We start from the raw sequence: 25,168 nt of genomic DNA, 5'->3' as shown, positions 1-25,168 counted from the left end.
GTACGGAAAGACAGATAGACAGACAGACAAGAGTCAATCAGCCCCCTGACCTCTGATGAGGGGCGTATGCGTTCCTCACTCTGCCCCTCATGGGAAATCTCTCGTTCAAGAGCGCTTCTTCGGTGGCAGACCCCGTTGTGCTGCCGGCGGCGGCAGCGGCGGATGTTGTTGCTATCTCATCCACGCCCACGCCCTCGCCCCCGTCGCTTTCGGCCCGCTTTGTCTGAATGTGCCTGTCTTCGTGGAATTCCGAGTTGGTCTCCAGTTCGATCAGGTCGCCCATTCGGTCAACGGCGCCGTTACGTTCCCTCTTTGCTCCCGCGCCGGCCATCTTCCTCATCCACCCTTCGATCGCGCCGCCGACGTCACTGGTTAAACCCGCGCTATTTGAGTTGGAGCGTAGGCTTCGTACAGACTCGGAGCTCGCGCGGGGCGTAGATCGGGACGTGGATATCTTCGCACTGAAGCCCGTCCGGGGGATTTCCCCAGGTGGTGGCAGGAAGTCTGGGAAATATTGGTTGAATTTGCGATTCAATGGGTCCTCTGCTGGCCCCGGGCGAGAAGCTTCTGTGCGAAGACCGCGAAGGGTGCCGACCCCTCCGGGCCCGCGGAGGGCCTCGGCAAAGGGGGTGCCTCCGGTGACACTGGAAGAGCGTTGACGACCAGACGAGCTGAGCCGGGACGAGGGAAGGTTGGGACGGCGGACAGGAGAGGCATTTAACGAGGCAGAAAGCTGTGCGGCGTGAGTGGGTGGGTGGCGGAGCGTATCGAATGAGGTTTTGGGCGTGGACGACGGCGAGGCCGTAAGGGTGGCGTTCGATTTTCGACGGGCACGGGGAAAGTAGCCCAGTGCACGACGGGGCACGCGAAGGACCTCAGTGGCTTCTTTGAAGTTGGGTAGCATGACCCAGCAGTCATGTTTGAACTCGACATCTTCGGAGAGAGAGGTGATGAGCGACATCGGTTCCGAGGTCAGAGCAGAGGAAACGGTCGTGTTTGCGCGAGAAGAGCTGTGAACACCGTTGGATGCTGGAGAGTCGAGGTGCTTCAGTTTGGCGTCGGGGATATCTTGAGGAGAGAGGCGGTCGGACTCTGGATCAAAGAGATCTCTGGAGAGGTATGGACTCTCGACTCTCCTGCCTTTGATGGTGGAGCCTTCCAGCGGGACCAAAACATGCGTTCGTGTTTGGACGTTATCGTTTGGCCAGAACCGATTCACCTTTCGGAAGAGGTCAGGCTGGCAGTTGTACTTGATGATGATTCCAGCCAGCGTGTCCCCTTTCTCAACTTTGTGCATGTAAACAAGGGCATCCTCATTCTGGTCCGCGGGAGCCGGTATGGCAGATTCGGCGTCCGAGTCACGTCTCTTAAACTTGCCTAGACGATCGCGGTTCTCTGATGCACTTGCAAGCAGCAGGGCTTCCCTCTTCTTCGCCTGGACCATTGCCTGCCGCTCCTCGACACTACCCTGGATGAGATTTGTGGTGGACTGAATCGAAGGACCCCATTGTGGCAAGGTCCTTTTCGAGCCATAGTGGTTGTCCTGTTTCATCCATAGAGGCTTCTTGAACGAGCCAGCGACCTTCTCCTTCGAAGGGCCCGCCCCTTCACTCCCTAATAACGTGGACGCGAAGCCCTGGAGCGAGGTCCATGGCTCCCACAGGCCCTGACTTCCTCCGGTAGGGGTTGAAGTGCCCGAGGATGACCTCGCATGTGTCTTACTCGATCGACCGTTCCTCGGTCTGTCCGTCGACTTGGACCTCGATACCGCGGCGTCGTTGGGGGAGACGCCTCTGCTGGGGAATAGTGGCGGGGTAGAGGACGTGGAGGTAGATATGGCGGTGGACTGGGTAGGAGTACCCTCATCGTCCAGGTAGGATATCAGACGACCGGTTCGAGGGCGCAGGGTCGAGGTGCTACTATTGGCAGACTGGTAGAGGCCGCTAAGGGAACTGTTGCTCATGGCTGGCCTGGCGACCAACGCGAGACATCGGAGACTGGCGGCGACATGGAGGATCCCGACGGGCCCCAAAGGATATGGATCCCAAAGGGGGGTGTTTGACAGGCGGACCTGGCTTGGTTTGTTCCTTTATACAGAACAGACAAGAGTACGGACAGGTCTGTTGATTAGGAGTTGTACCCGTAGAACCGAACCCGGGGTTGAAGTAGGGCAAAGGTAGAACGTGTGCACAGGGACGGACTTGTCGATGCTAGTTTGACTTTCGGAGTCCTTTGAAGTCCCAAGGAGATGATGCGATATCAATGGGTGAAATGGGGGTTGAATGGGCCATGGCGCGGCCTCAGCCGCCCACGTCGATCCGATTCTGGTCTCAGTCTCACGTGAACAGCCCACATAATGACCTGCTGGGTGACCTGAAGCCCTTTGTTGGGAGCCTCGCGTACTTGGTTTCTCTGAAAATATACCATGTACATGTATATCTCTTATCACAAGCTCAAGAACTTTGTCTCAGTCAGTGACATTCCAGGCTAATGGATATCCATATACGCATGCACCTCTTAGCAATGTACCCAACGTCTTTGGCTCCGACGCCTTGCGAAGCCGCATCTTTGGCTCTTGTTGCGCTTTCTATCATGTACTTGTACCACGCTTGACATCGATCAGAGGCTGTCCTCTCTCCATCTGCTCCGGACCCTTTGCCAGCCTTCCTTCTCCTCCAATCCGCCTCTCTTCTCAAGCCCAAGCCCACGCTCCACCCACTCCTGACTTCCCATTTCGCTCAGACGGCTGAGCGCCCTGGCAAACGCGAACCGCTCTTCATCACCGCTGAAGAGAGAGCTTTGCTTCAACATGCTCATATTCATTCCCAGGTCATCCATGAGGTTGCGCATCACGTCGTCGACATCCGCCCCTTCCTCCTCGCGTGCCCCTCTTCCTTCGGTGGATTTTTTGACCTCTTCGACGACAGCATGTTCTTCTTTGGACGCACCAGATTTGTCATTCTGAACTTTGTGGGTGACTTTATTCAGCGACTCATCCAGCTCACTCTTGGACACAAAAAGCTGAGAGAGAGGCACTGCGGTTGTGAGAACCAGCTTTGCATGCGATTCGTACACGGCATCGATGAAAGTGATGAACCGCCTAGCCCAGTCGCGTTCTCTATGAGTCATGCCGGGCACGTCGGTGACGATGAACGCATCAAAACTGCGCATCATTTCAATGTAGTCCGCGGCACCTGTAGCGCGACCGATCAGCTCGTGGAAAGTAAACTTGGCGCAGCGGCCTGAGGCGAGCGGGATCTGGACTTCGCGACCCCAAACGGTGATTGTTGTGGGATGAGGCGGATCGTTCTCGGGGTCGCCCAGGAAACGGAACCATTTGTTCGCGTGAGAGACGGCCGCTCGATCGAGCGGATGATGGTACACTCCTGAGGGAGGTCTTGGGAGTTTGCGGTAGTCCGTTTGAGAATCGAGATTTATGACCTTGAGTTGTTTCTTCAGGAGGTTAATGCACGGGACAAACGACTGTCGCTGAATCCCGTTCTTGTAGAGATCGTCCGGGTGTCGATTCGAGGTCGTGACCAGTACAACGCCATGCGACATCAGAGCCTCGATCAAACGACGGAGGATCATGGCGTCCGCGACATCAACCACCTGAAACTCATCGAAGCAGAGAACCTGCGCCGTTTCGGCAATATCCGCCGCGATAAAAGGCACGGCGTCAAAATCGTTGCCATACTGCATGCGGACCTTGTGCAATCGCTTGTGGACGTCTTGCATAAAGTTGTGGAAGTGAATTCGAGTCTTGGAAGTGATGTTGGGAGGTAATGTGTCGAAGAAGAGGTCCATCAGCATGGTCTTGCCAGAACCGACGTCCCCATACATGTACAGTCCCTTGGGCAGGTTCTCTGGTATTTCGCCAATGGCCTTCTTCTTGTTCCCGCCCCCGAACAGAGACCCAAACAGAGATTTCTTGGGCGGCTGGAGATCGTTGACGTCCGGGTGGACGATCTTGGGAGGGTTGTATTCTTTTAGAGTCTCGTGCAGGTCTTGGAGGTGTTCAATCAAAGCTGGGGACGCGCCAGTCAGTCAGTCTGGGTAGCTCAACCCGCGAAACAACATAAGAGCGACGTCGTCTACGCACTTCTCTGGTGTTCATCCTCCCGCAGTCGTCTCGTTTGCACTCTCTCGTCATACTCCTCCAAAGGTCCGCGCGTGGAAACATCGGTCACACTGGCGAGCTCTCGTCTCTGCTGCTGGTGCCGCTGGACCGATCTCGGCACTCGGACAGTCTGGCGAAGACTCCTGGGACTTCTTCCATTGCTGGCCACGACATGGATCTGACGAGACAAACTTCTCAACGCTTTTCTTTGCCGTCGCAGAGTGTCAAGGCAGTTGGTGCATATCGTCCGCCTTAACGGCTGGGCTGCGGTATCGGAGAGCAGAGCTCTTACGTAGGACTGAACGGCGATGCGGAAAGGTTGCACAGGCGGCTTCATCTTGCTCAAACGAGGAATGCCTAACTTCACAGAGCAGACCCGCCCTTGTGCTAACAGACCAGCCGAGTCATGGCGAGGAGGTGTATTAACAATAATATTGATAAAGAGAATATCCGCCGCAGTGCAGAGACGTCAGAGCGAATTGCTCTTGCGCCTTCGGAATAAACACCGCAGTTTGTGATCTCGGCCACCTCGGACAACCATCGGCGAGAAAACTATTGCCGTCAGTCAAGACACGATGCTCACCAGTGTCAGATCTTTCAGCCGCCGTTTTCCCCCTTTTATCTTATTTTTCTCATCTTAGGACCGTGAGAGTGGAGACAAAAGGCATGTGGTCTCGCGATCTTGAACCAGTGATAGAGATGGTGGCAGAAATTCATTACAAAGAGCAGGTTCTATAGACCTCTGAGGACTATCGTCTTGACCCGAAATTGGCCTGCGTACCCGCGTGATAGAAGTGACTATATTTTGCGCACAAGGCTTTCCATCATCCATGTCTCATCGCGCCGCCGCCGCCGCGTACCTGTCAAAGATCCGTCCAAAAAAAAAGACTTCGAGAGATTTCAACTCCACGTAAGCAACTTCATATCATCTCCCCTCTTTCCAGACAAGGCCGAAAGTCTTAAAACTTTTTGCGAGAAATGGAAAAGTCTTCCTCCAAGATCGACCCGAGGACGCCTCCCAGGAGCGCCAAACATCGTCACATTAACCATTCGTCTCATCAATTGCTCTGTCGCTCATTCCGTAAGTCGCGCGTAAGAAAAGGCTTGCGAGTCAATGCAAAACAGCGCTGAGACTCGTGAAGCTGCTCATTGGCAATATTCAGAAGGCATCATCGGAAGAATAACATCGTTCCCTCAAGCGCCCGCAAAATTGACGTAGAGTGTTAGTTTTGGGTTCCGTTGTAGCGCGACGTCGAGGTTGTCATCGTTCTCGAGGTCAATCAGAGTGTTCGTTGGCTCGTCCTTATATTGTATGACAATATCTTCATTGACCTTTAGACGTTCCATCAGCTTCTCCCGCAGTGCAGCAAATATAATGTCCTGAGGTACGCGCAGGACAATAATGTCATCCTGAAAGAACACCTTGACCTTCATAACAGCGTTGGCGTTGCTAGCCTTCATGCTTGAGGAGGTGGAATTTTGAGTCAAATTGCTGGCCTGGGAGTGCAGGAAAGGGGGCCCTCCCATGGCCACGCCGGTCCCAGCGGACATGGGTACAGGGCCTCGATGTTGCTGGGACGCTCGTGCGCTGGGAGGTGGCATACCTCCGTACGCCATACCGGGCGCTTGCTGGTTAGAGGACGTCCGCGAGACTGGTTGCATCGATTGCTGCGATCCCGCGGATAGTCGGTAATCCTCGCCTAGCGCATTGGGGTCTATTTCAAAATCTTGACCCGGTTTGGGCTTGAATAGATTTCTCACAAGCATACTTTTGGAGATGTGAGGCGGCATTGCCACTATCTTTTTGATATATTCGTCCAAATTCTGGCGTCGACCGTTGGAAATTGCGTCCGTGACATGTGCTACCGGTCCAGGCATAAACGGGAGGGTACGAGGCTTGCCCTTATTGCCGGCTTCTTCGGGGAACATCTCCAATAAAGCAATCTGAAAGTCGTAGAAATCAGCGTAGTATCGTGATAGCTCCCACCATCGACCGTCTTCCATTTGACATTCAATGATATACCAGTACATGTCGTTGTCGAAACAATAACGGGGCACTGAAGCGCTGATCGGCGCAAGAGGGATATTCGACTGCTGCGACATTCTCGCACCGTTCTATTTGATACCGGGTTAACCTCACCTCTTAGATTGGGACAACAAGACCTTCCACTTACATAGTTTGTGTTGGGGAGTGATTGCTGCGAGGAGGTATTTTGAATGCTCATGCGAGCCATCTCGGATGACATTTGAGCCTGGGGGTTGTCAAATTTGCCCAGGCTGATACTGCTGTTTTTGTATTCCGCTGCAAACTTTTTCCACTCTTCAACTCGAGGGACGCCTGCTTTCCGGACAGCCTCGAGGGGGTCGGCCACCGATTGCATTGTCGCTGTATCCTTAATATCGACAAACGAAACCGGAATCAATCCTGGCCCTCCCAACCGTCCTATCGGCTTCGCAACGAACCATTCCGGATTGGACTGCGCCACGACAATGATTGCTTCGCCGGCTTTGGCGTCCAGCTCATCTGCCCTTTCCGCATGAAAATCGTATTGCACCACACCATAGACCATGGCGCCCGCGCTTCTTCCGGTCATACTCGGCCCTCGCTGGTGTGCTCCTGGACTCGGTCTTGTAGTGGCTGTTGATTCGGATCTTGTGTGGCCGGAGTTGGTCGAGCCTTTCTCTGAAAATCCCGAGTCGTGACCATCCATCTTCTCCCCTGGGGATGAAAGAGAGTTTTCACTTTGTCGCTGCTTCTTACCGACGACTTCAAAGTAGGCCACCGGCACGAGCCCTCTCGCCGAGGGGATGAGCGGGTTGCAGGCCTCGTACCACTCTGTGTCGTCCTCGCGGCTCAGGACGTGAAAGAAGTCGCCCTTGTGGAAGGACAACTCTTGCGCATTGCCATTTTTGGGCTCGTAGTCGTATAAGGCTTTTATCACTTTCTTGGGGGGAAGCGCCTGGATCGTCTTGGGGGTGATGGTGAGACTTGGTGGCTGCCTCGTGTCCTTGTCACTCTTGAGAGATCGGCGGATAGCCTAAAGGAGAGAGATACATGAGCGCCTGCGATCTTGCAAGGGCAGCATTGTGAATGATGGGCGGTCACATACCTTCATTGTCGCATTTGACGTGTGCCCCGCAGTCGTCCTTGGCTGGATAGAAATTCCTAGGAGAATGGGGGTTGTTGTTGGTTCTAGGTCGACTGCATGTGAAGTGGCAAGGTGGAACGAGGCTTTCAACGGCTCGTACTGGTTTAGGACGGTGTTGAACTGTTCGGAGCAAAGATGAGGCAGAATGTGTTTCAACTTTGGAGGAGTTTTGACAGGCTGGGGAAAGGTCGTTGATTGTTCGGACAGGCGCAGCGGCACACGAGGTTCAGGCAAGGAGAAAAGATCTGGTGCGTTTCCTCTAGCGTGTTTAGCAGGGATTCCTCCTGGTGTTCCGGCTCAAGCCCGCAATGGCCCCCACGGATTCAAGATTGCAAAGGGAGTCAAATTTTGCCCATCAAATGTCAGTCACGGAAGGCCAGAGATTGGGAATATTGATGATTCACTTTGGGACTTGCTCCCACTCCTCTCACTGAGAACAGGTAGGCATGTGACGGTCTGATTTGAAGGACATGCGGACCTCCGAGGTACCTGTACTGGGTAGGTTGGTGCGTCTGGTCCGTATGCGAGGTACTCTTGGTATGTATGTAAATGTAAAGAACTTGAGTTCCAAGCGTTAATTAGCTAACTACCCGTACCGTAGTCGACGCAACCCGCAACGTGGGCATAGGCATGGGTACTCGGTAGGGGTAGGGGCACGGGCACGGGCGCAGGCGCAGGCATGGGGGGGATGACATGGGCACAGGGGGGCGCAGGCGCATGGCAGCCACTATTATTCAGTCATTTGGCCCTTGAACCATCAAACCATTCCCAAAGCATCCACAACCAAAAGATTCGAGAACAAAGAAGGCCCCCAACCGCTACCGTTTGACCGGCCGTCCGTCCTCAACAAGGTCAACGACGTCCAGTCATTTCGCGTGTCGACCCTTTGTGCTTTGTGCAGCTAGATCTAGCGGCATGTTGATGGCAGACGGGAACCTTCCAACCATTAATCATTGCCCTGCAGGAAAGCCATGTATACTCGAAACCATCAGCCCTTCCACTCCACTACGAGTACTCGTCCTCACAGCTGGGTGGATCAGAGTAATACCTCATCTCTCCTATACCCTTCTTCAGCTCGCTCATCCCGGTCTGCACATCAAGCCTCCCGCCCTCCCCGACGCAGGTCTCAGGTCTTTGAAACGACAAGGTTTAACAAAGACTGCATGACAGATCCTACACCAATTGTCGAACAATCACATCCATTTCCAGCTTTTGTACTACTTCCAGAAATGTAAATCTCAGAGAAGACCCTTTGTCCTTGTAAGCCTCTACGGAGGTCTTCATACGCATCCTTCGAGGAGCCTCGAAGCATCTCCCACGCTGTTCACCGTCGATGACGGCTATGGGATAAAATAACTGTAACAGTGAACCGGCCCGCAACGTTCGAGTTCTCAATAACTCTGCCTCTGGCCATTTGTTGACCCCAAAAGCACAATGCTAAAGTTGCGGCACAGGTGACCAAAGAGAAAGAATCGCAACAGCCTCCATGCCTGCAGAGATGGCATGTAAGCGACCCAACAGCAATCGAATTTCAGGTGCTGAAAACACGGTGCATGTCAAGCCGACAGTCGCATCAACGATTGCGGTCAAAGACCAGATATATCAACGTCTCCAGGACCTCGTAGAGACCAACTGAATGGGTATCTCATATTTGACCCTTGATGTCGACCTGGCCAAAAGCTCTAATCTTTGCCATCTGAAAGATATTCCCCGCCTTCGCAGTTAAAAAGCGGACATCACTATCGCGTTCTTCAAGTAGATTCGAGGAATCGTCTGGGACATGGTCGAGGATGAATTGGCAGGCCTCTTCGTCCGACTCAAATCCGAGTTCCTCAGTAACGAAGCGCAATCGCACGTCCGGTTTGTACCTGCAAACATTTCAGCGACCAAAGTCATGTTGCTAGAGAAATTGGGGGACTTACGCTTTGCACAAACACGCTAATGCCGCTAGCCTCTCACGTTCTACGAACATATCCATCAAATATGCCCCCATGTCGGGCACGGTGAGATACAATTTGAAGAATTTGTGGTAATTTCCAAGAGCGAGAGCCGAGCGAACCTCCAGCGCATGCTTGATTGCTGGCTCCTTCTTGTCTGCTGGGGTTAGATCAGAGAGCACGTCATTCATGTCAGTTTGGTTGCACGTGTGGATAAAATAGAGGATACGATATGCCTTGAACTCCACAGGGTGACCGCCGAGGTTCTGTTTGTACAGCGCTCGTAGCTGTGTTTGGCACTGGTTATACTCACCCAGGTCACCCTTCTCCAAAGCAATGCGAGCATGATACTCATAGACGCTGGTGGTGAACTCGTTTTTGATATGTTGGACGGTCAAGTCTTGCCGCAGCGATTTGAATTGATCACAAATGTAGACGTAGTTGCCCTCAGTGCGCCATTTCTTCTTGAGTAGTTCCAAAGTTTTGCGGAGGACTTCCAGAGGTCGGACATCATCAGGATTGGGGGCTGATGTCAATCTGAAGTAGTTCTTCTCGAGTTTTTGCGACCGGCCGACAATTGGTCCAGTCATCCTCGGCTCCGGTGAAGCAACCCGTGATGACTCTTGTGTGCGTGGTGAACCCGATCCCGCGCGTGTCTCCTCGAATCGCCGCCTGCGAGAATCCAGGCTTGCCTGGGTTTTACTTACGGATTTATTCATGTCGAGTTTAGGGCGCTTTTCAGATGGGTTGAAGGAAACACGGTCAGCCAGAGATCCGGGAGTTCGTCCATTCGTCCTCCAAGGTGGTTGTGATGTAGAAATTTCACCATCCGCTGAAAGTTCCGTGGACTTGCGCTTACGTGGAACATCCGGTTGAGGGTGGTAAGGAGTGGTGGAAGCGGTTTGAACAGGTACAGGAGGAACATAAGACGGAGGGGATATGGGGGCAAGAAGAGCACGACTGCGTTCATCCCGAATCATTTGTTGCGGTAGTGGCAGCTCTTTCCAGTTGATAGTATCCAACTTGCCACTCTGAGTTGCATCAGTGATGATTTCCTTTAGTTTTGTTTCAATCTGCTCTTTCGAGACATCCCGTATTTCTGCGGCTTTGGCAAAGGAGCGGTTGACATAGTCACGGACGTCTGGAGACCAGACTATCTTTTGTCGTGCTGGCTGTTGCGGTTGGGGCGGTGCAGTGTTTGACACAGTGTTTGTTGGAGGTGAGGGCATATATTGTTGAGGTGGCAATGGAGTGGGAGTATAGGTGGGTGGCGGAGGAAGATGCGACTGGGAGCCAAAGGCATTTCGTGCGGGAACTGGTATGTAAGCATGATTCTGGTGGTTCAGCGACGGGTATGAAGTCTGCCACGGAGGGTGGCCAGCAGGAGATGAATACATGGCAGCGAGTCCAGGAGTACAAGGCTATACGAGGCAAGGTTTAGCAGAAAGTGAAGAGAAGTATCTCAGAGAGCGAGGCGGTACAAGAGCAGGACGAGAATCGCTGAGGCCGGCGCTTTGGTAAAGGAACAGGAGACGGTGAGAGGAAAGGGAGGGAAAGCCCTGAAGTTGTCGTTCAACGTGATGGTCGCAGGAGGACCGTCTCTTGGCACAGTGACTAACTAGATATGGGTTAGCGAAAACTCCCCCTTCAATATCTATCTTTGTCATCCTTCTTGATCTCTTCATTACACAATGGGAAGATGTTGCAGACGCCAGACTTATAGCGACAGACATCTTCAAAGACGTCTTTACTTTCGAAAATGAACTCCAGTTTGCATAGACTGCCGGATGTTCCTCAAAAAGCCAGATCTGACCGCTGGCTCGCGCCCGACCCTGTCCCCAGATGAGGTCCTTCTATTTGTACAGGACGGGGTTGGGCTGTATGAAGGGTGAGACTGGCTCTGGCACTTCCGAAATATTACAATCTATAGGCTGACCTTAACTAGAAAATACAAGATCAAGTCTTGCCAGAAAGGTCATGCATATCTGACCTCTCACCGCGCTTGTTATGTCGACGATGCAGATCCACGGGCCAATTCATGGGCTGTTGATCTCAAAGATGTGGAGAAACACGAGTCCCAGGTAATAAGACCCGTTGTCCCATACGTAAGAAGTGCTAAGGGATTGTTTCAAACAAGGCTGGATTCCTCAAATCCTCCCCAAAGGTCACATTGTTTCCAAAGCCGCCGAAACGAAGGTTTGGCACCATAGGCAAAGCCGGGTCGTCACAGTCCCCGAGTTTCCAGAGGGTTGCGTCCTCTTCAACTCCATCAACACGCGCTTCCAGTCCGTTTCGTCCCTCCGCAATATCGTCTACCCCGACACCACTCGTCATCGGCACCTGGGTATGCCCGATCTGCTCTTTCTCCAACCCAGTGCCGTCTAACTTTGATCCTACAATCGCAACGGAATCGTTTCCAATACCGCCTTGCCTGGCTTGCGGGATCAAGCCGCCCTTTCCTCTTGTACTCAAAGCAGCTGTTACAGCGAATGCAAAGCGCCTTCCAGCACCCAGACCCGAGTCAATCAATCTCACACCTGATTCCCACACCCAGTCCTATGGGGATGAGGTCTCATCAGAGAACATCACCTGTCCCCGGTGTACATTTCACAATCATCCCTGGATGCGCATCTGCGAACTATGCTCTGCACCCCTCCCAGTACCAGACTCCATCCAGAGAAAGGCACTTGAAGATTCGGTGAGTCGGTCTGAATCACCAGGACCTGAAATCTCGGGACTTTCGTTGGAGGAAGAGCATGACACCCCAAGTGTGAAGTTTTCTTTTCGAAATGGAGGTGATCGTGTATTCTATGAGCGACTTAAAAACGCAATGATACAGAGAAAGTGGCTGCTACAAGATGCGCCACCCCTTCCACGCCCTGATCTTGACCGTTCCCCGACACCACTTGGAAATCCCGCCCTTGTGCCGTCATCTGAATCACGAGCTGTGGCTGTTGGTATTGCCGGCCTTGAGCAGCGCGGACTCCAGACCCGCAAGATCAACGAAGCGGTGCTGGGCAATGCTTTTGAAGATCTGGAGGCTCTGATGGCATCAGCGAAAGATGTGGTTGCGCTGGCAGAGCGGTTTGCTGTTGAGTCAGGGTCACAAACAGGTGTCCCCGGAGTCTCGTCCGACCCTCTCGTCTCCCAGTCAGCGGCGGCACTCGGCATGTTGGCAACAAGAGATATGATCGGGGACAATTCTTCTGCACTCTACATCTCCGAACTGGCAAGAAACTTGGCCGAATATGCTACGGACGACCAACGGGGAATATTGCGACGTCAAGGCGGCACAATGAGTCTGGTTGACTTATGGGCAACGTTCAACAGAAGTCAGAATGGGGTGGAACTAGTCAGCCCCTCTGATTTCCACAAAGCGGCCGAAGCATGGGAAAAGTTGGGCCTGCCTATCAAGCTACGACGCTTCAAGAGTGGACTCTTGGTGGTGCAACAGCGGAATGCAAGTGACGAGAAAACGGTTGGCCAGATCAAAGGGTGGCTCACGTCACTAAAAATCCCAACGGCTGCTACTTCAGAGGCATGGGACAGGTCGGCGTATGGCGTTGGAGTAACAGCACAACAGGCAGCGGTACAGTTTGGCTGGAGCCTGGGTGTTGCAGCCGAAGAACTCGAGATGGCAGAGGAGAGAGGTGCTCTCTGTCGAGAAGAAGGTGTAGAGGGCCTGAAGTTCTGGCTCAACTACCTGATTGAAGATGATTAGATAGACTTGTATCAAGACGCCATCTGGCCCCCTTGTGTAGCCCCCTTGTGTTCTTTGTACCGAGGACGAGGTACTACCAACCATTCGCGGCGCCCACCCACGAGGCTCTGAGGCCCCATGTGTCGTTGTGGCGTTGAGACTCGGCGCACTTGCCTCTTGTGATATTTTGTCCTCATTCTCCCTAATAGAGGGATTGAGAGATGCGAGGACGTCGACGCGAAAGAATCACGATTGTACTTTATGCTGATTTATGATGGTATCGGTACCGTCTCACCCAAGTCGCTCTTTTCCTTAGTTCCACGCCCAACATGGCCAGGATCGGCCGCGGAGGCTTTCTGGCTGTCGCCATCGTCTTCCATCTGGTCTATCTCTACTCCATCTTCGACATTTACTTTGTTAGCCCGATCGTCCATGGCATGAGATCAATTCCTCTGCAGCAAGATCATGCTCCGTCAAGACGGCTCATCTTGTTTGTTGGAGATGGTTTGCGCGCTGACAAGGCCTTTCAATCCTTTCCAGACCCTTCTCCTCCCGATCCAGACAATTTCGACCCTACACCGCGACCTCTTGCCCCTTTTCTGCGATCTCGAGTACTTGAGCACGGTACCTTCGGCGTCTCCCATACAAGGGTCCCTACGGAGTCGCGGCCTGGTCACGTCGCACTCATAGCCGGTCTCTACGAAGACGTTTCTGCGGTAACGACTGGGTGGAAGCTGAACCCTGTTGATTTCGACAGCGTTTTCAATCGAAGTCGGCACACATGGAGTTGGGGCAGTCCGGATATTCTTCCGATGTTTAAAGAAGGGGCAGTACCAGGACGGGTTGATGCCGATCACTATGCTGCAGAATTCGAGGACTACTCGCAAGATGCCACAGCACTGGATACTTGGGTGTTCGACAAGGTTAAAGATCTTTTCAAATCTGCCAGCACAAATGCCACTCTTGATGCGATGCTTCGAGAGGACAAACTTGTTTTGTTCTTGCATCTGCTTGGCCTGGATACGACCGGCCACTCCTACAGGCCATACTCCAAAGAATACCTTCACAACATCAAGATTGTCGACCAGGGTGTTGAGGCCATTACGAATTTGATTGAGGAATTCTACGCCGATGGGGAAACCTCGTACGTCTTCACGGCGGACCACGGGATGAGCGACTGGGGGAGTCATGGAGACGGCCATCCCGACAATACAAGAACCCCTTTGATCGTATGGGGTGCCGGCGTGGCCCGTCCCCAGCTTTTCCCAGATCAAAACGCTCCCGGCCATGACAGCCTCTCCTCCGACTGGGGTCTTGACCATGTGCAACGCCACGATGTTGACCAAGCCGATGTTGCTGCGCTCATGGCGTACCTGGCGGGATTGGAGTTTCCAGTCAACTCTGTCGGCAAGCTGCCCTTGTCGTATCTTGCTGCATCGACGCAGGAGAAAGCTGGTGCATCGCTTGTGAACACCAAGCAAGTCCTTGAGATGTACAGAGTCAAGGAGGAACAGAAGAAGGCCACCTCACTTAATTTTCAACCGTTTCCCCCTTTTTCGCAAGCCAACGCCTCTGTTGCTGATCGAATTGCCGCCATCGAATCGGCAATCGACAGTAACCAGCATGAGGTAGCCATCCAGTTATCTTCGGAACTCTTCGACCACGCCCTCCAGGGCCTTCGGTACTTGCAAACCTATGATTGGCTTTTTCTTCGAGCACTTATTACCATTGGATATCTCGGCTGGATTACCTATGCAATCACGACCGTCATTGACCTCCATGTCCTTCATGGTGCGGTACAAGATGAGAGGACGGTTGGCACGACCATGGTGTTCTCGTCTCTCCTGGTTGTGTTGTATTCATTCTTCGTCATTGAAAAGTCGCCTGTAACATATTACGCCTATGCCTTCTTCCCAGTCTTCTTCTGGGAGGAAGTGTTTGCCAGGAGAAAGGCTCTCTTTTCCGGTGTCGGTGTCCTTTTCGGCCATGTTCGCAGCTTTTCTCGATCTATCTCTCTTCTCATCCAGGTGTTGCTGTATTTGTTCGTTATTGAAGCTCTGGTTTGTGACAGGAATCAACTCTATCATGAATCTGATCGCTGACCCTTACAGGTGCAATCATACTTTCATCGCATTATCTTCACCGTGTGTTACCTTGTTGCAGCGGTCTTTCCGGCCGCATATGGTGTGGATTTCATCAAGACAAACAAATTAATCGTGCTGGCATGGGCAGCGGGCTGCCTGGTTCTGAGCACCTTTACACTTCTCCCAGTGGTCAAGGTTGAAAGTTCCAACATGATTACTGCAGGAGGCTCACTTATGTTTGGGGCCGGCGTTCTCTATCTTGCTTTTGAGCACGATATCACCAAGCAGTCGAAATCGCGAGTTCAGGAAGCAGAACCCAATTTGCTATCTCGAGTTCTCATGGGTCTTCAGATCGGTATTATTGGGCTGACAATCATCGTCACGCGCTCAAGTGTCGCCTCACTTCAGGCAAAGAAAGGGCTGCCTCTCGGAAACCAAGTCATCGGTTGGCTCGTTCTGATTGCCTCTGTTATCCTCCCTTTCGTGCACCGGATAGCACCCAACAAACACTACCTTCATCGTCTCGTCATTATCTTCCTAACATTCGCGCCGTCGTTTGTCCTTCTTACCATATCGTATGAGGGCCTCTTCTACTTTGCCTTCTGCGCCACGCTACTTACGTGGGTGCGTCTCGAGCACGCCATCCAGCTCCATGGGCCACCACAACCACGAGACGCTTCCTTGGACTCCATGCCCTCCGCGAATGGCATCACGATAACCTCCAAATCCCAGAAATCCGAGAACCTCCATCCCGACCAGACCTTCCGCACGCTTGCACTCACGGACCTCCGTCGTGCCCTTTTCTTCCTCTTCTTTCTCCAATCCGCCTTCTTCTCCACCGGTAACATCGCCTCGGTTTCCAGCTTCAGTCTGGATGCCGTATACCGCCTCATCCCGATCTTTGACCCCTTTTCGCAGGGTGCTCTCCTACTCTTCAAGTTGATGGTCCCCTTTGCCATTATCTCGGCGGCACTGGGAATTCTCAATCGCAGACTCGGGCTACAGAGTTCGGCGCTGTTTATGACGGTGATGAGCATTAGCGATGTCATGACCCTCAACTTTTTCTGGATGGTCAAGGACGAGGGGAGCTGGCTAGACATCGGCACCACGATTAGTCATTTTGTGATTGGCAGTCTGCTTTGTGTGTTTGTGGCGGGCTTGGAGGGAGTGAGCCAAGCCTTGATTCAAGGAGTTGAGGTCGATAGCTACGAGGACAGAACCAAGCAGATGGGCGGAGTTCAGGTGGTGCAAGGGAGCACCGTGGCAAGAGGTGCGAATGGGGATTTGCACGCAAATGGGACGGTGAATGGAGTCGTCAAAGTGACAGAAGGGCGAGAAGGTGTGGACGAGAGGCTGGTGATTGATTAGCCACGGACACAACTGAGGACACAATTTCGTCATTGCGATGGTCTGGGTGATATCACTCCATGTCGAATGTGCGTTGTTCCGTAGATTGGATTGATAATCATGAACCTGTGTGTATGTATATATGATCAATAGGACAAACACGGTGGTCCTGGGACATGTTTCTCAAGCGTTTCGGCTTCATCACTCTGTCTGTGGCTAAGGAGTGCTAGACTGTTTCCCGACCTCTTGATTGACTCGTTTTCTTTGTTGTTCTGATCTAGTTTTTGTGGGCATTTTACGTTTAAGAATGAGATGTTTCGAGCATGGAATTGTCCGATAGATTTTTGTAACTTTTATTTTCAGGTGTGATCTATGGACGGGATTATCTGATATGTGATATCCGATGCGTTTCTACAAAAGGTTGAGCGACCCGGGGGGAGGGGCCGGTGTCAACGCTAGTCCTCCCCCTTTTTGAGGTTTGCCGTTTTGTCGCCTGACAAGATGGGATGGGATGTGATGCGACTTGATGAGATACGGCCTAGTGGTCATCTCTATTCAGAGGGAGGGTTTGTGGTGTCCCCAACTTCTCCGATGCTATTTGGTCGATATTGGTGGCGTATTCTCTCTTCATATCAACTCGAATGTGTGATGACCCTGCCCCGTGTTGTCCTGTCCTGTGTATGGACAGCGATAACAATATTTCATGCGTGACCGAAACCTATCCCATGCTGGGTGGACAGCCTCCCCATCGACCAAAAATCATAGCATGTCTTTGCTTTTCATTTTTACTCGCGAGGATTCCCAGCGCCCCTGTCAGGCACTCCCGTCGTGCCCTTGGCCTTGGAGTATCCCGCATGTTCTCCGGCCTTGCCACCCTCCGCGGCGACGAACTCTGCAGACACGGGTTCCTTTGCCTCGGCGCCTGTCATGCTCACGTTGTGTCCTGATACGGGTCCGCGAGGGTGTTCGCCTTCCTGCTGGAGGCGGCGGAACTCGCTGTTCACGTCGCTGGGGTCGCGGAGGCCCGAGCCGCCCGTTGCGCCGGCGCCCTCGGGGCCCGAAGTCGCTTTACTGGCCGTATGGTGTCCTTCGTGCCGGAGCTCTGTCGACGTCTGGCCCTGGCCCGGGTGACCGAGACCTTGGTGCACATCTGCGGAGGTGGCGCCGGACAAGGTGCTCAGGGGGTCGGTACGCACGCCTTCCTTGCCGTGGGAGCGGTCGACGTTGTCGTTGAAGGCTTGTCCGGGCACTTCGCCCGTCGGGTTGGGTTGGAATGTCGCGTTTGCGGGAGCCGTGCCTGGTGGTAGGGTTTTGGCTGAGAATTCGGGGGCGTGGTCCGCTGGCGAGACCTTTTGACCTACTTGGTGCTGGAAACCAGAAAAAAAAAAAAAAAAACATGTCAGTGGTCTGAGAAGGGTTGCTGGGGAGTGGTTCAGGTCCCAGGTATGTCAAGAGATACTTACACCATGCTTCTCCATGGGTTCATCGCGGGGCTTATGAGGCATGAATTCGCCCTGGGCGTTGGTCATAGAGTCTGCGTTTCTTGCTGCCATTGTGTGTGTGGTTCTTGAATAGATTCAACAGAAAGAGAGACTTCTTCAAATTCGAGGTGTCAATTGGTTTGGTTGGAGAGTGATAAGAACAGTCAAGGTCACAGAGAGGAAGCGAGGCGGATTGAAAAAGGTCGTGTGCCTTCTCATGTGCCTGAATCTTTGACGTCATGCGGCGACATTGTGATCTCATACTTTTTTCCCTCTTGGTGTTTTCATGTGGCAATTGCCAAAGGGGCCTGGGAGGGGCATGGAAAGTGCACGGAGGTTCCTGGAGGTTCAGTGGGAGCATAGTCGTGGTATGGTGGAATGATCATCTTGACTCGATGCTCTTCTTAGAAAAATGTAGCGAGTAGATGCTGTGGATCTCCCCCAAAATACATGCCTACCTTGACGAATACAGTCATTGAGCCACCTTTTGTTAACCAGGGCTTCAGTCCTTACTTCGCATAGGTCCCCGAGAATTCAGGTGCCGAAGCGCAGCACCATACGCGGTAGTCGTTGTTGGAGGTATGAGTGACATCCATGATGGACGATTGTTCCGCTCGTCCCTGTGGTCACCACCAAGCCTCGGCCAAGCTTTTCAAATGACACGTCACACAGCCGAAGTCACCAGCCACGCCCTCGTATACGCGAATCTCATGTTCTGATATAGCGATATACAGGGGCCTCAGAGCCTCGTCACACTTGACTCTTGCCTTCTTGTTAACGAAGAAGCGCACAGGACCACCATTCACCACCAGCTCTCCTTCCAGAAGCCGTGCCAAGCATCTTCGCTGAGACGAGGCCATCAAGCCAGGATACTGGAGCGGCCGAATGCATCGTGCCCGATATTGACTCGTTCGACAGGGATCGGCAGGATGCGTGCTATCAGGCGCGCATCGGTGCTGACACTCAAGTTCTGTTAGAGTGGGACAGCGCCCCGTGGAGTATGGAATGGGAAGAAATTTGCGTGAAGGATGCGGAGTTGTTGGATGTGGAGGGGTAATTTGGTCACAGTCCAGCTGAAATGAAACAGTTGGACAATTATGCCACCAAACTTTACACTGGGACCGTTTTCCTGGAGAGCGCCATATGCAGACTGTGCCTTATACCAGCCAAAAAATAATGCATTCTTTTGGCAATCAGATGCCTCCACAAATCCACCTCTCCATCATCAAACTTCCTAATCAGGTGCGTGATCCGTGTCTCTTCACCGGATGGGGACAAGATGCTCCATAGTAGCGTGTGTGATTGGCTCCAGGTGAACGAGGCTTTGCGGTACTCCGTACTCGAACCCCTAATTTAGGGACAGCTCACGATGGCTCCTTCGTCGGATCGGTCGTATCACAGAAGCCATGGGACCTCTCTAAGAGACTATGAGGGCGGAAATGGGACAACGCCATCGTACGCTTTTATAGAGTTGTGATGAATGTCCTCTTTGGGAAGCTGGCACAGAAGAGTGCCTCTGTAGCAAAACGAGGGGTCTTCGGAGGAAGATGCGCCATGGAAGGCTTGTTTATTGCGCACGCACCGACGTGCGCCAATTACCCACTTTTGTCGTCCTTGGCCGTTGAAATGCGAAGATCTGTGGTAAGTCATCCGCAGCCTGGTTACCCGATCAGGCGTATAGGCGTCGATCCGGATCCACCCCTTAAGCTCAACTACGAGAGGCACAGAAATGCAATTTCGGTTCATCGGGAATTGTGTCACCTCTCCCCCTTGCGAATGCTAGTCAATGTCAGCGCCGTTACAGCGCTTGTGGATTGTCCGGAAGCAAAGTTGTAGATGTCTGTCTACTGTATAAGACTCTGTACGGCTGCACAGAAATGGGATTCTTGAGAGTTTGTGGTAGCGCCTATTCATCACTTCGCCAGGGACTATTGCCCGCGAGCTGAGAGACTTGGTGTCTCGCCATGAATCCCCAGTCACTCGTTTCACTCCTGCTCGCGCTGGCCGCGCTGCAACCATGCGAAGTTGCTTCTCTTGCGGTGCCCCGGCCACCAACCTTGAAGAGCCGTTCACTCCTTCCTCCTTTCTCGTTGCCGCAAGATGACCTGCTCGACCTGACGAGGGCAGTAGATATCACGGCAAAGCAGCTTGGCTACTTGTATGGCCCTCCGGTCGCAGGGGGGCCTTTTTTTCCCAGCGGCGCTTTGGGTCTGGCAAAGGTCGCCGCCGACCAAGTCGAGATCCAGCTCGATGAGGCACCGATCCTCGCGGCGGTTGCTGTCGATACCACCGACAGTACGGTGTCAGCCCCTCAGTACAACGGCCTGCAGACCTTGGACGATTACACCCTGTTATATGACGGCCACTGGAAGGCAACTCTTCCATCTGGTCCCGTGCCAGGAATGTTGACCAACTACACCCAAGACCTTTTGTTTTCAATGGAACGTCTCTCACTGAGCCCCTATCAGGTGAAAAGGCTCAATCCCTCCTCAGACACGTTGCAGTTCAGTGTCGACGATGACGTTGCGACGGATCTCACAGGCATGACACTGCAACAACTGTTCCAAGCGGGACGTCTCTTCTATGCCGACTATCGAGACCAGAAAGATCTCACCCCGACCGATCGCTTTGCCGCCGCATGCGACGCTTTCTTCTACATTGACCAGACCTCTGGGGATTTCTTGCCGCTCGCTATTCGTACCAACGTGGGATCAAATTTAATCTACACTCCCAAAGACGACCCGGCCGACTGGCTACTAGCAAAGATTATGTATAATGTCAATGACTTTTGGTTCGCACAGTGGAACCATCTGGCGAGCACCCACGAGGTTGTCCAGATCACATATCTGGCCGCCATCCGAACTCTGAGCGACAACCATCCAGTTCTTGCTCTGCTAAACCGGATAATGTACGAGGTGTATGCGATCCAACCGCTGGCCGAGACTCTTCTGTTTCTTCCTGGTGCAGCTGTCGACCAGGTTTTCGCCTATACGGGCTCCTCGGCGCAAGACTACACCACCAACCTATACAAGAATGGCGGCAGTGGTCGCTTTCAAGCCAACTATTTCAAGACCGACCTCGAGTCTCGCGGGCTGATCAATTCCAACTTTGGCCCCGCGTTGAAAAACTTCCCTTTCTACGAAGATGCTTCGACTATATATAATGCGATCCACGCCTTCATGACATCCTTTGTGAACTCGTACTACGCCAAAGACTCAGATATCACGGCTGATAATGAACTTCAAGCGTGGGTGAAAGAGTCCCAAGGTCCTGCTGAGGCGATTGACTTTCCGTCGATCAAGACCCGAAGCGCCCTGATTGATGCTTTGACACACATGGTGAGCACAGGACACCCAGCGCACTCACAGTAGATCTGCAAGTAATGTGCTAACCAAATATTCTTCTCAGGCTCATCTTGTTTCTACCTCCCACCACACGATCAACACCAACGAGTTGCTCTCGGCCAGTTCTACGCTGCCCTTCCACCCTCCTTCTCTCTACCAGCCACCTCCGTCCGCCAAAGGGTTCACAAATGTGGTGGATTTCCTCCCACCTCTTGACAAGGTTGAAGCGCAGTTCAGTGTGGCAGCCATCTTTGTACGCCCCTTTTTCGTGGGCACGAACCGCACCCTGATGCACATGTTTGAAGATCCGGTTATGCTCAGCCGCATGAATAGCGCTACCCAAGCGGCGGCAACAACCTTCTTCAACAGCATGCAGTCATTCAGTGGACAGGTTTCTGCACGGACATTTGACGGCAATGGCTTGTCCCAAGGGATGCCGTTTGTGTGGCAGGCTTTGGATCCGAATGTGGCGCCATTTTCTATCACTTCTTAGGATGGTTCATTTGAGCGTTCCTCTGCTTTTTGTATACCATTGATGTATGTACTTTCGACACTAATGTGATGGGGGCACCTTATTTTTCTCTCTTCCAATTCCCCTGCAGCAGATAATTATCGTTGGATGCCAAAGTGCTCAAATTCCTTCCTGTTCCTGGAGCGATGATGGGAAACCCCCTTGTCAGCTTTCCGGAACCCGGGTGTGTAACAGAAATGCATCCTTTCAGCTGCGAAGGAAGAAGTCCCGAAACTTTGTCGTCATTTCTTCGGATGGAGCAAGAAAAAAAGGAGATCTACAGAACCAACCTCTTCTCAAACTCACCAGCGCAGAAACTTCCTTCACCAACTTCTTTTTAAGGCCCAGCCATCAAGCACTGCAGCTCAAACACACGTAAGCTTTGTCCTTTGCCATACTCGGTGAAAGACTCAAAGTGTCGTGATGAACTAGCCCTCTCTTCACTATTTGTTCGTGCCTCGTAGGTCTACCGAGTACTGGGGCTCGAGTCAGGAACCCAAGGGGCCCAGTTGAGTCGACAACTCCTGATGTTGGGGGCCGTTGGGTGGGTTTATTGGAATAATGACATTGCTTTCCCAACTCGGTGGTCAGCCTGAACAAGTCCCGCCGGGTTCTACCCATATCCAGGTTGCCAGGTGCCCCAAAAACGTTTTCTGGTGTGGATTTGCCAAAGGTCGAGTTCGAGAAAAAGCCCGTTTGTTTCAGAATTGGATCCTAGAGGAACAAGACTCTGTCAGACGGGGTTCCCTTTGGTCCCTTTGGTCACTCTGGTCCCTCTGGACTCCATATCGCATGCCAACTTCTGGGTTCAGTTAGGCACAGCAACTAGTCGGTGGTGACCTATTCCTCCCCCGCACCAGCATATCCCTGCTTGGGCCCTGGGCTGGTGATGCAGATCAACAATCATGCAGGTCCAGGGATGCGGGAACCACTTTGGGGAGGTTGTTTCTATTCGCTGCTCCTCGCTAGCTTCAGGCCAGCAGGCCCTTCAACCCAGCCCTTTGGCAATTGAGGATGCCCGACCGCGTCTGATCTCCCGGACGCCACCCTGGAAAAGCCACCCACCCAGCGTCTGGTCCAAAACTGCCTGCGTGCGAACTAAACGGCGACCGAGTGTTCGGTACCTGGCCCGTACCTGGACGTCCCGTGGGGCAAGCCTTGTTGTCGCAAAAGAGCGCCGTTCTGCGAAATAAGGATCTGCCCTTTTTTGCGCACAAGGACGACAACCTACCGAGTAGTACAGCCCGGCAGACGAGGCCAGCAGGAGACGTTCCTCTTCCCACCATGTGGTGGAGTCCATGCGCAAGCCTCCCTCCCTCTCTCTTCCTAGACTCTGCGCAAGAAATCCTCCTGCAAGCTCTACCTACTCTCTTCCTCCCACCATCCCAGCCCGGAAAGCATTTCTTTCATATGTTGTGTCCTTTTTCTCTCCTTTGCCCCCCCCCTCCTGTTTGTACAATAATCCCTTGATAACGCTGCTGCTTTCCTGGTGAACCCAGCTTTTTGACAACGTGGTCCCTCCCCCTCCTCAAGCAAGCGTCGAGTGTGTACAGGTACATCTCTTCCAAGACGAGAGCTATGATGTACCCATGACACTGCATTACACACTCTGCGACGACTCTATCTTTGAATGACCCTCCCCCGTCGCAGTAACCACACACAGTGACATGCCATCTCGTTGTATACGTCCGGCTACGAAGACTCTTGGTTGGCCCAAGGAAATATAGTCCAGACCTGTCGCAATCCAGGTCAAGATGGTCGACACATTGCACCGTAAGTATTCAAACCACTACCACTCAATACGGACAGACGGGTACTGAATATCAACAGCATCTCCTGAGGTGATTGCTACTTGGCCTAAACCGAACTATGTCAATCCTGACACAAGAGGCCCGGGCCTGGTCTACATGTGTATCATATTCGCCGCTATTGGCATCATTACATGTACAGCCCGAGTATACTCACGACTGTTTATAACCAAGGCACCCGGCCTGGATGATCTCCTGGTGGTTATCGCTCTAGGGTTCCTGACCGCCTTGGCCGTCCTGGTCATCATCGGCAATAAAAAATACTATAGCGGCCGACACATCTGGGACATCCCACCCGACAGCTTTGTCGGTGGACGTGCCAACATCTGGGCCAGCCTGTGGTGCTATGTTATCGGCATCACCTTGATCAAGATTTCTGTCCTGTTGTTCTATCGCCGCCTCAGCGTCAAGTTCAGCAGGGCCTTCCTGATCGCAACGTGGATCGGCATCATTTACAACGTCCTGTATTTCCTCTCCTTTGGCCTGACGCTCTTGCTGCTCTGCAGTCCCCTGCACTCGTACTGGGACAGCTTCAACCCCGTCTGGGCCGCGACGCACCACTTCCACTGCGGTTCCGAGGGTGCAGCGCTCCCTGCCTCGTCCGCGTTCAGCGTCGCGGGTGACTTTTACAGTACCCTGCTCCCACTCATCCTGGTCTACTACCTGGAACTCCCGCGGCGGCAGAAGATCGCCCTGTACGCGCTGTTCGCGCTCGGCTTCATGGCCGTCGCTGCCGGGCTGGTCCGGACGGTGCTGATGTACAACTTGCTGAACGTCGACTACGACTTCACCTGGGAGCTGTGGCTGACCTGGATCTGGGCGATTTTGGAGCTGTATCTGGCGCTGTTCGCCGCCAGCGCCCCGAGTCTGAAGCCGTTCTTTCGACATTTCTTTGTCGAGTCGCTCAGTAGCCTTGCGAGGGGCTCGAGAAGACGCGGCGAATATGGCCATGACAACAGCCACGGCACTGGAGTGGACCCAATGTCAGGAAAAGACTTGGGAGGAGTTGGAGGGAAAGGGTTGGGGACATTCACGTCCGAGACGACCAAAGGTGACGCCAGCGTGACCTTTACGACCGACCTCGAAGGAGGCAGAGGTCCTTGGGAAGGTGAACGTAACGAAAGGGCGGGATCTCGCCAGAGTTGGTTCCTGGCCGATGGCGAGAGCGACGACAACGGGACGAAGCATTTCGAACTCCGGGCCAGCCAGGACGGGAAGAAGATGATTCCCATGCGCGTGTACAAGCGCAGTGATTACCCTACCTACGACATTCCCGAGAGATCTTCCGAAGACCCCTTTGCCGACGCCGGCGAACGTACCCAACCCTTCCACCAGCAGTATCAGCCACACCCCGCGTCTGCGGAAGAAGCCACGACGGCATTACCACAGCGGCCAGACTGGCCTCTACCCATTATGATGCCGCCGCCGACGCCGTCGACGCCGCCGCAGACGACGACAACAATGATGATGATGATGGGGACGGAACAGCAACACGAGCCGCGCGAGTTCCTGGCCAACCCGCGGCTTTCTTCGCCACAGTACTTGGAGAAGTAGATGTGTTATTGGTACCAAAAAGGAACGATAAAGTCCTGTCCAGTCTAGTCTAGTCTAGTACCCATAAAAATAAATGTAAAATGTAAACCGTAACAATGACATGAGAGGACATGAGAGGGAGAGTGAGAATGAC

The 25,168-nt window shown here is 53.1% G+C and overlaps 9 protein-coding genes across 9 annotated transcripts; 4 read left to right on the top strand and 5 right to left on the bottom strand.

The window, feature by feature from the left end:
• Window positions 1-37: 37 nt before the first annotated feature.
• Z517_04190 (uncharacterized protein) lies at window positions 38-1,963 on the bottom strand (the record flags this gene model as incomplete). Its single annotated transcript, XM_013429521.1, has 1 exon — window positions 38-1,963. The coding sequence occupies one exon, from the start codon at window positions 1,961-1,963 to the stop codon at window positions 38-40; it is 1,926 nt and encodes a 641-aa protein (XP_013284975.1).
• A 656-nt stretch (window positions 1,964-2,619) lies between these two features.
• Z517_04189 (uncharacterized protein) lies at window positions 2,620-4,457 on the bottom strand (the record flags this gene model as incomplete). The annotated part of the gene is made up of 2 exons (XM_013429520.1): window positions 2,620-4,028; window positions 4,103-4,457. 2 exons carry the CDS (start codon window positions 4,455-4,457, stop codon window positions 2,620-2,622), a joined length of 1,764 nt encoding a protein of 587 aa, XP_013284974.1.
• An 857-nt stretch (window positions 4,458-5,314) lies between these two features.
• Window positions 5,315-7,236, bottom strand: Z517_04188 (uncharacterized protein; the record flags this gene model as incomplete). Its single annotated transcript, XM_013429519.1, has 3 exons — window positions 5,315-6,235; window positions 6,295-7,158; window positions 7,231-7,236. 3 exons carry the CDS (start codon window positions 7,234-7,236, stop codon window positions 5,315-5,317), a joined length of 1,791 nt encoding a protein of 596 aa, XP_013284973.1.
• A 1,678-nt stretch (window positions 7,237-8,914) lies between these two features.
• On the bottom strand, window positions 8,915-10,603 carry Z517_04187 (uncharacterized protein; the record flags this gene model as incomplete). Its single annotated transcript, XM_013429518.1, has 2 exons — window positions 8,915-9,137; window positions 9,192-10,603. 2 exons carry the CDS (start codon window positions 10,601-10,603, stop codon window positions 8,915-8,917), a joined length of 1,635 nt encoding a protein of 544 aa, XP_013284972.1.
• A 390-nt stretch (window positions 10,604-10,993) lies between these two features.
• Window positions 10,994-12,927, top strand: Z517_04186 (uncharacterized protein; the record flags this gene model as incomplete). The annotated part of the gene is made up of 3 exons (XM_013429517.1): window positions 10,994-11,094; window positions 11,152-11,287; window positions 11,344-12,927. The coding sequence occupies 3 exons, from the start codon at window positions 10,994-10,996 to the stop codon at window positions 12,925-12,927; spliced, it is 1,821 nt and encodes a 606-aa protein (XP_013284971.1).
• A 308-nt stretch (window positions 12,928-13,235) lies between these two features.
• On the top strand, window positions 13,236-16,358 carry Z517_04185 (uncharacterized protein; the record flags this gene model as incomplete). Its single annotated transcript, XM_013429516.1, has 2 exons — window positions 13,236-14,966; window positions 15,018-16,358. 2 exons carry the CDS (start codon window positions 13,236-13,238, stop codon window positions 16,356-16,358), a joined length of 3,072 nt encoding a protein of 1,023 aa, XP_013284970.1.
• A 764-nt stretch (window positions 16,359-17,122) lies between these two features.
• On the bottom strand, window positions 17,123-17,890 carry Z517_04184 (uncharacterized protein; the record flags this gene model as incomplete). The annotated part of the gene is made up of 2 exons (XM_013429515.1): window positions 17,123-17,704; window positions 17,801-17,890. The coding sequence occupies 2 exons, from the start codon at window positions 17,888-17,890 to the stop codon at window positions 17,123-17,125; spliced, it is 672 nt and encodes a 223-aa protein (XP_013284969.1).
• Window positions 17,891-19,782: 1,892 nt separating this feature from the next.
• Z517_04183 (uncharacterized protein) lies at window positions 19,783-21,655 on the top strand (the record flags this gene model as incomplete). The annotated part of the gene is made up of 2 exons (XM_013429514.1): window positions 19,783-21,156; window positions 21,227-21,655. The coding sequence occupies 2 exons, from the start codon at window positions 19,783-19,785 to the stop codon at window positions 21,653-21,655; spliced, it is 1,803 nt and encodes a 600-aa protein (XP_013284968.1).
• Window positions 21,656-23,427: 1,772 nt separating this feature from the next.
• Window positions 23,428-25,035, top strand: Z517_04182 (uncharacterized protein; the record flags this gene model as incomplete). The annotated part of the gene is made up of 2 exons (XM_013429513.1): window positions 23,428-23,446; window positions 23,504-25,035. The coding sequence occupies 2 exons, from the start codon at window positions 23,428-23,430 to the stop codon at window positions 25,033-25,035; spliced, it is 1,551 nt and encodes a 516-aa protein (XP_013284967.1).
• Between the last annotated feature and the right edge of the window lie 133 nt (window positions 25,036-25,168).

This window comes from Fonsecaea pedrosoi, assembly GCF_000835455.1.
Source record: "Fonsecaea pedrosoi CBS 271.37 unplaced genomic scaffold supercont1.3, whole genome shotgun sequence".
NCBI classification, from domain to species: Eukaryota; Fungi; Ascomycota; class Eurotiomycetes; order Chaetothyriales; family Herpotrichiellaceae; genus Fonsecaea; species Fonsecaea pedrosoi.
This window is presented reverse-complemented; position numbering and strand designations above follow the sequence as displayed.